A 13,912-nucleotide genomic window follows, 5' to 3' on the forward strand; every position below is an offset into this window, starting at 1 on the left:
GATTTATTGACAAGATGAGTCTAGGGAAAATTTTATGAGGATTTGATAAACTTTAATAGTGGTAAAAATATTTCAAAATATTGTTATCTGCATTTTGGCAATAAAATGGAAATTGTCTTATCTTAAGGGAAGGTGATGCAACCTGAATTGTGCATCAAGCCATTTAAATTTTGTATATTTGGATATAAAAAACCAATACACAAAATTTTTCATTTAAGACTGCCTTATAAATATAATAGCAACTAAAATTGATCCTGTAGCATCCATTATAACATTCAAACATTGTTTCATGCAAATTATATCACTTTTAGAAAAAAAAATATGGAATATCATAACTTTTTCCTTACTTTGAAATAGGATAATGAACATGAACTAGAAACAGTAGATGAAGAGCCTAGACAAAGACGGCATTACTCGTCTCCACCCAGGGAAAGAAGAGGAGAACCCACTTATTCAGAACCTTTAGACACAGTAAGAACACAAGAAGGTGTACCTGCTGCAATGAGGTCTTCCATAGTATTTGGAGTAAGTAAAAGTGATAAGAAGACTCCAGCACATGTAAAATTGTGACACTGATACCTATAGATAAAATAACAGAAAATAAAATATTACAGAAAACATGAAGAATAAAACTGAATAGAGTAGGAAAATTTATTTTAAGTCAGATCTACATAAACGTTAAAAGAGTATTTTGCCAACATTAAAAACACCCTTATATGATTAGCCTATGTCTACATCATAAGTTTATATACTTTTGTGATGTGATTAGTTTTTTTGTTCAATTACTCATAGAAAATGACTATCACTTAATTATGCATTTAAAATTTGTAAGTTAATTTTTATACGATTTTGGTATACAAATGTCCGGTGTCCGTCCCTCTGTCCGTCCGTCTGTCCGGCGTAAACATGTCGCACCGTAACTTGAGAACGACTTATCCAAATTTCATGAAACTTAACATAGTTGTTTCTTATGATGGTCAAATGATCTGTATACTTTTTGGTGAAAATAAGATTAAAACTTTTTAGTTACAGCACTTTGTAACTAAAACAGGGGTGTGTTTTTTTCACATGTCGCAACGTATCTCAAAAACGATTCTTGATTATGGCTTAAAACTTTAAACACTTCTTAGTTATATTAATCTTAATATCTGTATACTTTTTGGTGATGATTCAAAATTTTATTTTTGAGTTATTGAGTATTTTGTAAAAAAGGGGGAAGGGTTTTTTACATGTCGCACCATATCTCAAAAACGATTTCTGATTATTGCTTAAAACTTTACACATGTCTTTGTTATATTAATCTAAAGATCTGTATACTTTTTGGTGATGATTCAAAATTTCATTTTTGAGTTATTGTGTATTTTGTAAAAAAGGGGGAGGTTTTTTGTACATGTTGTGCCGTATCTCAAAAACAATTTATGATTATTGCTTAAAACTTTACACACTTCTTTGTTATATTAATCTAAAGATCTGTATACTTTTTGGTGATGATTTAAAACTTTATTTTTGAGTTATTGAGTATTTTGTTAAACAGGGGAGGTTTATTTTACATGTCGCTCCGTATCTCAAAAATAATTTATGATTATTGCTTTAAACTTTACACACTTCTTTGTTATATTTATCTTAAGATCTGTTTACTTTTTGGTTTTGATTCAAAATTTTATTTTAGTGATATTTAGTTTTTTTGTAAAAAATAAACAGGGTTGGGGGTTTCACATGTCCCGCCGTATCTCAAAAACAATATATGGTTATTGCTTAAAACTTTCTCAGAAACTATTTATGATTATTGCATAAAACTTCCACACAAGACGTCGGGCGTATCATGCGCTCATGGCACAGCTGTTTATTAGCATGAGAAATAAACTACTGTAAACCAACTTATTTTTGTGTATACTTTATTTCACATTTTATTCTTTCTAGACCACTTGGCAGCTATTTACTTTAGTGATTTTCTCATTTACTTGATTTAGTATAATGAGGAAAGATATAAGCCTAAAATATTTATATCTATTACAATTTTTGTTCACAGCAAGGTGCAGATTCCGAGTCTGCCATGAGAACAAAGGAACTTGAAAGACAGAAATGGGTTCAAGAATTAGGTAAGATTTTTCTCAAAACTTCTCGTTCATCTACAGAATAAGTTTATGGCAATTATGTTTCATAATAAAAAGATGAAATATATATTTTAAAAATGTACACTAATATTATATTTCAATAAATAAGTCAGTCAGTATAAAGCTTAGGTCAGTTCTGACTGAAATTTGTGTATCAATCATCTTGGTAGAAATTGAACAAAACTTTTAGCACCAAATATGCTTATTGCCAAAAAACTAAGAAGGTAACAATAGATGCAATTTCAAATGCTTATTTTTTAGATAAGCAAAGGGAAGAGAAACAAGCGAGAGAATTAAAGGAAATGAATATAATCAAGGCATCAGAGGAAACCTGGGCAGACAAATTCAGCAATCCTTATAGGCCTGCACCACTACCAGATCAGTCAGTTAAACAGTATGGACCAGAGGAACATCTGATTACCAAAGAGAATATCCTAGATACAAGAAGGACCAGCAGTGCTCCAAATCAATTTCCTGATGATGATGAACCAAAGTATGTTTCTTATGTTTGAATACTTTCATTTATAGAAAACATTTTTCTTGTTAAAAAAAACTTTCTGGTTCGGGAATTTGAATTTCAAGTGTTACTTATATGAAGATGTGAAATGGTTGTCAACTCTCTACCAGAATTAACATGATTTTGTGTAATTTGTTTGTACAGATGAGAAATCCACCATTGACATTGTTCTTAAAATAAGTTGTATACTATATTGACCTCAAGAAGTGTTTTGGGTTATTTGTTTATTTGTGTTACTGACTCATTGACATATACCCCAAATCTTGTTTTATTCATTTTGAGAAAAAGGCCAATTATATAGTACAAATGTTGATAATTCCTTTTTGCTTGTAGTATCGTTTTAATTTCTATAAGACTACATATCTGGATAAAATATTTGTGAAGACTCCACATTTGCTTCCATCAAAGAATATTTGATATTTATGAAATTGTATTATTTTCATATCAGCATCAGTGTGTTTTTACTTGGAAGTTAAGATATGAATTTATTAGGCACACCACAGATTTACTCATCATTGATAGTTTGAATACCTACTAATGTGTTTTCTTTCAGGACTCATATTAGAGGACAGAATGTCTTCATGGATTCTCAAACTCAGAAAGAACAGGAAGAAAAAAGAAAGCGTCACCTGGAACACCAGGTATTTCACAATATAACCACAAGTGTTTCTTAGTGTATTCTTACTTTATTTAAACATTTATCAATGTGTTCTTAATTTATTATAAAACTTTACAATGTGTTTTCAATTTATTTTAACATTTATCAATGCATTCTCAATTTTATTTAAACATTTATTTTAATACAATTTAATTCCTTATTTATACAACGTGGGGTAGCCATTCTTATTTTACAGAGATCAAGTAAAGATCCTTGGCATTATAAGACAGTTTCATAAATGATGTAATTTTTCCAAATAATTGAAAATATGTATTGTAAAATGGTTTTTTATCATTGACAAAACTTTTTTTTCATAATTCAGTTTATACATGTATATATAAAAAAGAAGATGTGGTATGATTGCCAATGAAACAACTCTCCACAAGAGACCAAATGACACAGAATTTAAAAACTATAGGTCACTGTACAGTCTTCAACAATGAGCAAAGCCAATACCGCATAGTCAGCTATAAAATTTTATTCATTTTATAATTTTATTTACTGACCTTTATAAATTTCTAGACAGCAATAATGGAACAAGTGAAAGAAAAACAGAGACTGAAGCAAATGGAAAGGGAAAGAAAGATGAAAGAGGATATGGAAGAAGAGATGAAATTACAGAAAGAAAGAGAAAAACAACAAAATATATTAAATTCAGACATCCAGAAAAATAAAGCAAGAGAGGTTAGACTTTACGATGATTTAAATTTGTATCAAGTATTGACATACAAACATTCATTTTAAGTTTTCTATGATTTATTCATACATAATATTCTACTAAAAATAGAAATATTCTGTTCTGTTAAGATTGCTAACTTTTCTTTTTCTACTATAATTTCGATAAATCGTATTTAACAAGGCTTCATGCATGAACATTAAATATATAATAGAAATAGTATTCATGTAGATAATAAACTCAAATTGAAAATACTGTTAATGATCAACATTACTTTATAAGTCTGTTTTTTGTTGTTGCTTAAATCCAAATTTAAATTGATACAAATGCTTTAAAAGGATTCTGGTTATTGATGTCAGGTTAAACTCAAATAACCTTTGATATTATCTGAAATGAAAGCTATTTCACTGTAACTTATATTATTTTAAATATTTTTGTAACAATGCTAGCAGAAAAAACAAGAATGTGTCCATGATACACAGATGCCCCATCCCCACTATCATTTTCTATGTTCAGTGGACTGTGAAAATGGGGTAAAATCTTTAAAAAATTAAAAAGATCACATCATAAAGAACATGTGTACTAAGTTTCAAGCTGATTGGACTTTAACTTCATCAAAAACTACCTTGACCAAAAACTTTAACCTGAAGCTGGGCAGACAAATGGATGATACGACAAACAGACAGACAGACAGACATACAGACATACAAATGAACAGACACACAGACCAGAAAACATAATGTCCATAAATGGGGGGTAAAAATGAATAGTTTCCGATGAAAAGTGATTATGCAACAAAAAAAACTATCAATTATTATTTGAATATCTTCAGGTGAGAAGACAACAACAGGTGGAGAATTTAAAAGCAGCGATGGATGAAGCTAATGAAAATGCTCAGCGTGAGAAGTATCAGAAACGTATGCAGCATTTAGAAGAAGGAGGACATGATGTTACTCATCTGAAAGCTAATTTACAGGGTAAGAAGGTTTTATGAATGCTATTATTATTGAATTTTGTGAAAATATTTAATAATGTTAGTTTTGATGTCATGAATATAAAACTGATATATTAACCCTTTCCTCCATGGAATTATTTTTGTACATTCTTGATTTGCAGAAGTATCAAAAGGCTTCTTTTTGTAGTAAAGGGGGTGGCATCAAAAGGTGTCATTATGGAGTAAAGGGTTAAAAGACCCATATCCTATCTTGTCATTGTTTTACCCATTATGCATTGTGATAATTGGCATTACATCCTTATTTGAAGATTTAGCTAGACATATGGCCATGCCTTTTGGCCTTTTTCAACCTACACTATTATTTATTTTCTTATGTAGCTAGAAAACCATTTTGATGACACAATTTTTTCTTTTTCTTTTTTTGACGGCATCTTTAAGTGCTGTATATACCTCTTTTTATTTAAAAATTTCTTTTATAAAGTTTTTTTCTAGTCACATAGAAGAGTTTCTTTTGTGCTTAAAATTTTAACAAAATATGAAAATTCATATATTATGATAGTTATGTGTATGAAATATGAAACTATATCATTTGTAACCATCAGGCTACCAGATATTCTAGCCATTTATTTAGTTTTTCATTGGAGATGATACTTATGAATGATACCCACTGGGTTTTTCATTATAGCACAGAAAAATGGTAATTCATAGTTTCAAATTTACATGTTTTTGTTGCTGAAATTAACAAAAAATCATTTTATTATTATGGTTTAGCTCTCAGTAACACTTAATGTTTTCATGGAATAGTATTATAGTAAGCTACTGATTTTATAAACTAACAGCATGATTTGTGTGTTATATATTATATAAGCATGATTAATATAGAAATATTGCCAGACATAACACACTTCATGCAGATATAATTTAAGTTTGTATTGGTTATGAACTTATGATAGATTTAACCAAAGAAATTACATTAAAAACAATTTTATACTGAACATAATAAGTAATATTCTCTAACTATGAGAGATAGGGTCATTTCTGTGTTTCAGATGATATTCAAATGAGCTAGAAAACAATAGAGTAAAATGTAGTCCTTCTACACTGTAATATACTGTAAACCAACTGATTTTTGCAACTTTAGCTGGAAGTAAAATAACGCAATATAAATCATCAGGAAAAAAAATCTGAATTTTTCCTTGGTAACTACATCAAATCAATTTAAAAATTGCTAAATCCCTGTCATTTGGGAAAGAAAAGATTAAAAGTGAAATAAAGTTTCCCTGCAAATAAGTTGGTTTACAGTATTTTATATCCTATATCCTTGTTTTGTTTTCTCTATCAAAAGGTTAAGACAAAACACCTAAAAACTCAACTATTTGAATTCAATTTCAACACTACATGGTCTCTCCTTTCAATAGCATGGTTATAGATTGTAAGTGTCTTTCAAGATTGTTTATAATACCCATATAAGGTAGGTTAGTAGTTGAAAACAAGATACAATAAAAACTAAGCGTGGTGAAATTCTGTAAATAATAACAGAAGCTTACTTATTAATAATGATAAAGGTTTTGACAGATAATTTCATAACTGATAGGGATTCAGTGACAGATCCAGCCATTTAAAAAAGGAGGGTTCCCAACCCAGGATAAAAGGGGGGGGGGGGATTCCAGCTATATGTCCCCATTCAAATGCATTGATCGGCCAAAAAAAAGGGGGGGGGGTTCCAACCCCTTGAACCTCCTCCCTTGGATCTGCCAATGGGATTTATTAGCTTTGCTTGTAATTATACCTTAGAACCTTAGTATTTACGCTAATTTATACAATATTGGCCATGTGATATTATGAATTTCGTGTATTGTTTATATGTGTGTTGAATTTTAGAGAAGCAGTCGACAGCTAGATATCCTGCAGTAGAAACTGTTCGAGAACCACCAACTACCATTAGAGGTATAAAATAATCCTCTCTTTCCATGCACAATTTTCTTTAATTTTATAATTTTTCATAAAATAATTAAATGAATTAACAGCACTACTTTCTGTCTGTGATATTAATAAAAATTCCCAGTACACATATAATACTGTTACAGAATTAATTTTTATAAAAGAATAACTTTCCTGCATGCTTTTGTGAAACTAAAATTCACACTTTAATAACATATGATGTTTTATAACAGGAATATTTATTGCAAATTATAGTTACAAAAATTAGATAAACAAACTGTCTAATTGTCCCAAGTTTGAGACTATTTAAATGGAAATAAGAAATATGTTCATTGTGTTTTAACTTTGGCATTACCAGTTATAAAAAGACTAGTCTATATTAAAAGGGATTGTGAGACAATCAGCAATGGGTTCTCAAAAATATGTACTAGTACAAAAACAAATCAACTATTTAGGAAAAGGAATCCCAATTTTAAAGAGCTAATTACTGAATAATAAGTGATTTGTTATGTGCACATTACAATAGCTATTGCTAGCATTTATAAAAATCACATTTATATTGCATAATCTTTCTTTAACATTCAATCTTTAAAACTGCAATTAATTGCTTGACCAATAGGCTGAATATAATTCTCAATTTACCAACTTTAGCAATCAAAGCTTTTAGCTGTAATATTTTTCTAATTTGTAGATCAGTTTTTCACATCACAACATTACTACAGTCACAATATGGCCGACATATTGACAGGCGGTCGCTTAGGTATCATTTTATATGTGAACACACATGGATTGTGGGTTTCACAGAGTTTTACGGTGTAACTTGCTTTAGTCATCAATCAATCAGTGCATTGTTGTCACAAGTCATTTACAGATCATAGTATTCATTATTTATTTGTTATATCACATAATCCTTATTTAAAGAACAGTAAATTTTACAAGAAAAAAACTCAATTTGAAGGAAAAAAACTGTAAAAGGTAACAATCTGGAAAAATACTATCTCAGGCGTTAATGTTGGAGGAAACATCGATACAATAAGCAATGCTGACATCAAATTAACGTTAAATTTTCTTTTCCTAAGACAGTAAGGATACATTAACCATTCGTTACTGGTAAAATAAATTTTACTTTAGGAATTTTAAGGTTTAGCCCATGATTTATGCAGCCTTATATATTTTTTTCATTTTCAAAGGTTTTAATAAACTTTTTAAGTGCCGTCATAATTTAATACAGTATAGTCTTATCTTAGTTATAATTTTGATTCAAATTTATCTTGTTAATGCTTTTCCTTTTCTTTGAATAATACATTTTATTCAATTTCATATTATTTTTAAAAGTATCATAAGAATCATGATCTGCATTTGACTGCATTTTCAGCCATTTTATTTTTCCAGGGAAAGTTTATATTTATGTAAATTCTGTAATTTTTCAATATTGTAAAATTTTATTCTGTTTTAGTACAAAATTAGTTTTTTGTACATTATAGATTTTACCTGTTAAATATCAAGATTTGGTTTACGATCTGATATTTTCATAAACTATCACATTCAGATTATTTATGTATGAATTTTATTTGGTGTGATCAGTGGTGTGATCTGATCACAAGTCAGTTCTACTAGTACAAGACATTTTATTCAACTTGTGTTTTATTTTTTTCTGTTAATTCCACAACTTTATATGCAAGTGGAAATAACATTTAAAGTGTTATAAATTACATTATGTTTTGTTTATTTTTAACTATCCTATTTATTGATGAATAGTTTAATAGTTATAAAATTTGTTGAACAAACAAACTCATTACAATGCATGTATAAGTTTATTTCAGTGTATCACTTTCAATAATTGATAAAGTCTCCAACACAGTTAGCCCATCTTCGGAGACCTATGTGAAATATTATCCTGTTAACCAAATTTCCAGAGAATCTATATATCTGGAAAGAATTTAGTTCAGAAATCTGAAATCAGAAAAATAAGTACAGTAACTAGGTGTAGTTTGGGCACAGTTTGATAAAATTCACTGGAAATGGTCACAGGATATTTGCATGTTATATTTACACCTCTTGTGCAAAATTTATGTTATTTTGGATTTGGTATGCTACTATACTGTGTTGCTTTGTGTATTATGTTTTCAATTTATAATTAGGCAAATAAGTGTTTTTACTAATCAATACTATAAATATTTTTTCAGATTATTTTATTTATATTTTATTGTTTACCAAGCTTGAGGGGGGGTAGGAGGGGCCCTGACCCCGAAATCCCGGGCTTAAAAACATGTAATTTAAAGGTCCTGAAATTTAAAAAAAAAATAAATTTCAGATCCCGAAAGGGGAAATCCCGAAATCCCTTAAAAACACACAATCCCGGAGTCCCAATAAAAGTCCTATCCCCCTTAAGCTTATTGTCTTATTATTGTCATTTTACTTCATTTAATACTAAGAAACCAATATTCAGAACCAGAGCTGATAAGACTACTGTAAACATCAATACTAAAAAATCCTCTTTTCCCTGATCTGTACTTAACTGGTAGAGACTTATCATTGTATATTGTACTTGCAATAAGCAACATGATGGGTTGTGATAGTGGAACAGGAACTGGTTATCCTTCCAGAATCACCTGAAGTCACCCTCAAATTTTGGTGGCAATGCACAATCTTTTTCTTTTTTGAAATCATTTTTTAGACTTTGTTTTTTGTGGGTTTTTTTTGCAATGTCTGTATTAATTGGACTAATAATTAAAAAAATCAGCTGATTCGTTTAAAAAAACCACTTTTGAGTTTCCCACAATTGCTAATACTAATATAAGAGAATGTTCCCTGTAAATCAATTGTGTCAAAATCATTGTGATTGTGTCCATCATATTACAATTTCAAAACAATACTGTATCTAGAATGGCATTTGAATGATTTGATATATATTTTTTATTGAGAATTTTTTGGATAAAGTGTTCCTATAATTGTTCATAATGCATTGGTACCATTGATTTCTATAACTTACATATAAACTTGCAGCATCAAAGGAATTCTGTCAGCAGTTGGAACTATTTATGACACCATAAGTAGAAAACTTGATCACATTAGATTATGCCATTACTCAGAACCAAATATTTATTTATTTTATAGCAAAGTTGACACCCAGGGCTACTGAACCAACATATGTACCAGGTTTAAATCTTGATGTTTCACCTAGACCCGTACACACAGACAAACACTCAGACAAATCTGGCTTGGCATTAGAACCTTACACAGAGAATAGAGTTCTAACACCCAGTCAGTATCGATATGGTCAGTCTCCAAAAAGAGAATTTGGTACACAGACTGGTAACATACCAGTTAATAATGGTAAGCATTAAACTGACCAGAAATTTTAATTACAGAGGAAGTAATTTGTAGTTTGCCAGGAGATTTAAGATAAAGGATGACAATAGAATTGGGTTGAATTAAATATATTCATTATTAAGTTTTTTAAATAGATCATTTGTTCAGATTAATTTAAAGTGGCAGGGATAAGATTATGTGAGAGTTGCTCCCATAGTTTTATTTTTAAAATTTTAATGACAAAAAATATTTACAGAAACTGGTCGTAGAATGGATCAGAGAACATACAGAGAAATGACTGATGTTGACATTGTGTACAAAGTTTCTAAGGGCAAGAAGGTCAGAGTAAAAAGTGCTACAAAAGAGGAAAAAATGCCAAGAAGGCAACCACCAAATCAAAAACGATCTGTCGTTCAGAAAGAAGAACCAAAACCTAGAGAAACAGATAGAAGAAGTAGGAGTAGAAAGAAAGAATTATGGAATTATCAAAATCCTGCACACAAACATCCAAAAAAACAATCAGAAAAAGATCCAATTCAGCACAAACGTCAAGCTAGTGAACATAGGAGACGGATTAGAGAACAAGAACTTATGGCAATGGTAGAAATGAATAAAGATAGAATTCCCACAGAGAGGCTATCAAGATGTGGTTCTCATTCTGATGGTGAAACTACACCAAGAACTGATAGACTACGTCATAGACATAAATCACATTCTCCTGTAGGGCAGCCAGAGGTCAATCGTCTGGTTATCAATAGGTCAAGGTCAAGATCACCTGAGCAGTCAAATAGAGCACTTGTACCATATAACAGAGAGCGATCTCCATCACCATCTGTATCAGTTGTAAGGACAGATGATAGATTAAAAAGAGCTCCCTCTCCACCTGTGCCTGCCCTCAAACACAAAATAGGAGGGGAGGGAGGATTAGATCATCGAGGAAAGCAGTATAAATATGGGGACACAAACCCTGTGACTTATGAACTTGGTGATAGTGACTTTGTGCCATTTACAAGAACTGTAGAGATTTTAGACCCGGCCCAGGCTACTAATCCACTTCCTCTTTCAAGGGAGACAACTAAACTGGCAAATGCTAGGAAAGCATATATTAAAGGAATGAAACCTGGTAACTATGGCAACAGGGTAGATGTTTATGAAGATAGGATCAGGCTTCCTGGAGAATCAAGAAATAATGATAAGGTAATTTATTTATAAACTTGTATGCAAAGAATACATGTAGTAAGTACATTAATCTAGAAAGAAATACTTAAAAGCTACCTTCTTCTATAACTTTTTTTTATCACTTTTATCTGAATTGTGCAAATTGCAAGAAATTTATCCAAAGTTCTCAAGTATTGCTCAAAATTTCACATCAATAACATTGATTTAAATGAAAAAGAATGCCTATACTTAAGCATTCCATTTAAAATCATCTGTCTATTGGTTATAAGAGAGCCGTGGTGTAGTGGTTTGTGCATCGGACTACTATCATAAAGGTTCCTGGTTCGATTCCCGTCTGGGATGAAAATTTCAGGGACTTAATTTTCTGCTCTCCCTTGACACCATTTGCGAGTATGGTCTTGAGGAAACGATGATAGTCCGTCGGACGGGGACGATAAATGGCTGCACATTAAAGACACCCTTGTAGATTTCAAAAAGAGCAGGCTAATGCCGCTACAAGGCAGCACTCGCACCCGCAAAGCAGAAAGGGATTAATATAAGTTGCAAAACTTGTTTCCCAATCCACTATAAATAAATATGTTTAAACTAAACTAATGAAAGAAAACTTCAAAAATAAAGTTGCTTGAAGAATATGGTATTCTGAGGTATGATACATTGTCAGTGTTCAGTTCATGTGTTTGAGCAACTACTTGAATCTGGCATGATCCCATACAAATATATCACATAAACATAAAAGAAAAGGACAGTTACTTATTTTGAAAAGTTGAAAACTAAATCAAAACAACACTTTGAATGGTTTTATCAGGTCTAATTTAGTAATTATCACTATTATGTTCACAAATTACCAAAGTTACCCTTCATCTTACTTTACAGTGCTAATTTTCACACACACACAACTTTGAGTTTATATGTGTGCCTGGTGCTACAGAACCATAAAGATATCTCATACACTATTGATAATTAAATTTTTGCTTTTTACTAGTGTATTTACTGTAGTCAGTGTTATGACAGTGATCTATACAGTTCAGATGAGAATATATTTAGCAAGGTTTATTATACACTGTATCAATATTGTTTTCACTAATCACAAATACTCATTGTTATGTCACATTGTTGTCTGCCATTTTATCGTTTTGGACATTTCAGCCACTGACAATCTTCTATTTTCTCTGCTGTCTCTCTTAACCACAAGGCAGACCAGTTACTTTTCAAAAGGCATTGAGATAGAGCCCTTGTATACTATTAAATGTTATGTCATGGCAATTTTTAAATTTAAAAACAAAATAGTTGTTGATAAAACTATAAAAGAAGGAAAATTACAAAAAAGAATATTTATGATTTCTTTTAAAGGAGTAGGTCCAGTACAACCCCTTTTTGGCCCTAAAAAATAGCAATTTTACAAAATTGTTAAAATGTATACTTTTAGTTATTTATTGGCCAGTAGAATGCTTCTGCTACATAAATATGGGCTGTTTTTGACAATACGATGTACATGTATTGGGTACTAGCACCATGAAGTCATGCTAAATTACTGAAATCTTCACAATTCTAGCATTTTCGTTAAACTTTAGACGGTTTCCGTGTAAAACGAAAGTGGCCGCATTCGTGTTCATCCAAAATATTGAGATGTAAGTTGTTTTTGATGATAATACAGGACATATATAAAGATTGAGGATGAACACGGATGCGGCCACTTTCATTTTTGAAATAAACCATTGTAAAAGTGAAATTTTTCGGCATTTTTGGTAGATTTTTCATATTTGAGCTTAAATCGGTGCGTTTTAAATGACTAAATTAGTAAAAATCTTTCACATAAATAAATTGAATCAAATGAAATAGACACTTAAGTGTTTAAAAAGTGGCCAACATCTTTCGTCAGATGAACCTGAAATTTGAAGCCAAATTCGGTCCGTACCGGACCTACTCCTTTATGAAAATTTATAGTATAGTATATTATATATTATATTTTTAAAAGTACAATTAGTTTTAAAAGTACAATTAGTTCAAATATAAATGACGATTTTAATAACTGTCTCCAATATAAGTGATAATGCAGACAGTTCAAAAAGATATTTCCTTTTGTCTAATCTGATTATCATTGTGTAGAAATATAACATGTTGGTATTTTAAAGTGGTCTTAGGGACGAATATGTGGGAAAATATGATAGTTTCTGATCTTTTCACATTCTATGTCATAATGTATATAACTATTGAGTGTTTGTCAAGTATTCTAGCACTTGTGACTCTTCAATGTTACTGAACCTATCTACTGCATGTAATGTTGAACTGAGAAAGATTATGGTGTGTTTGTTATGTTTTATAATGGCATTTGCTATTTTTGTTTTCTTAATCATGATTTCTGAAAAATAAATGTTGTTCTAGCAGTGAAATATAAAATTATAACATATGTACCTACATTACATATCAAAGATTAAATGTAACTGATATATTGTTTTAAGTTGACAGTGGATAAGTTTTTTTTTAAATAAATTTAACTGTTCATTCTTAGTCATATATATTCAAAATTTGGATGGAAAGACTCAAATATATTTAAATTTGA

General features: G+C 30.4%; 1 protein-coding gene across 4 annotated transcripts in view; it reads left to right on the forward strand.

Moving 5' to 3' along the window:
- Positions 1–13,912, forward strand: part of LOC134688429 (trichohyalin-like) — a 35,219-nt gene that overhangs the window by 17,475 nt on the left and 3,832 nt on the right. For 3 of the 4 annotated variants that reach the window (XM_063549139.1, XM_063549156.1, XM_063549148.1), the window contains exons 9-17: positions 358–525; positions 2,030–2,099; positions 2,376–2,607; positions 3,185–3,272; positions 3,812–3,973; positions 4,798–4,942; positions 6,802–6,867; positions 9,979–10,197; positions 10,430–11,370. In XM_063549139.1, coding sequence (XP_063405209.1) covers positions 358–525; positions 2,030–2,099; positions 2,376–2,607; positions 3,185–3,272; positions 3,812–3,973; positions 4,798–4,942; positions 6,802–6,867; positions 9,979–10,197; positions 10,430–11,370 — 2,091 coding nt within the window. The remainder of the gene's footprint in view (positions 1–357; positions 526–2,029; positions 2,100–2,375; positions 2,608–3,184; positions 3,273–3,811; positions 3,974–4,797; positions 4,943–6,801; positions 6,868–9,978; positions 10,198–10,429; positions 11,371–13,912) is intronic. The other variant, XM_063549164.1, reaches the window with a different exon arrangement.

This window comes from Mytilus trossulus, chromosome 1 (assembly GCF_036588685.1).
Source record: "Mytilus trossulus isolate FHL-02 chromosome 1, PNRI_Mtr1.1.1.hap1, whole genome shotgun sequence".
NCBI lineage: Eukaryota > Metazoa > Mollusca > Bivalvia > Mytilida > Mytilidae > Mytilus > Mytilus trossulus.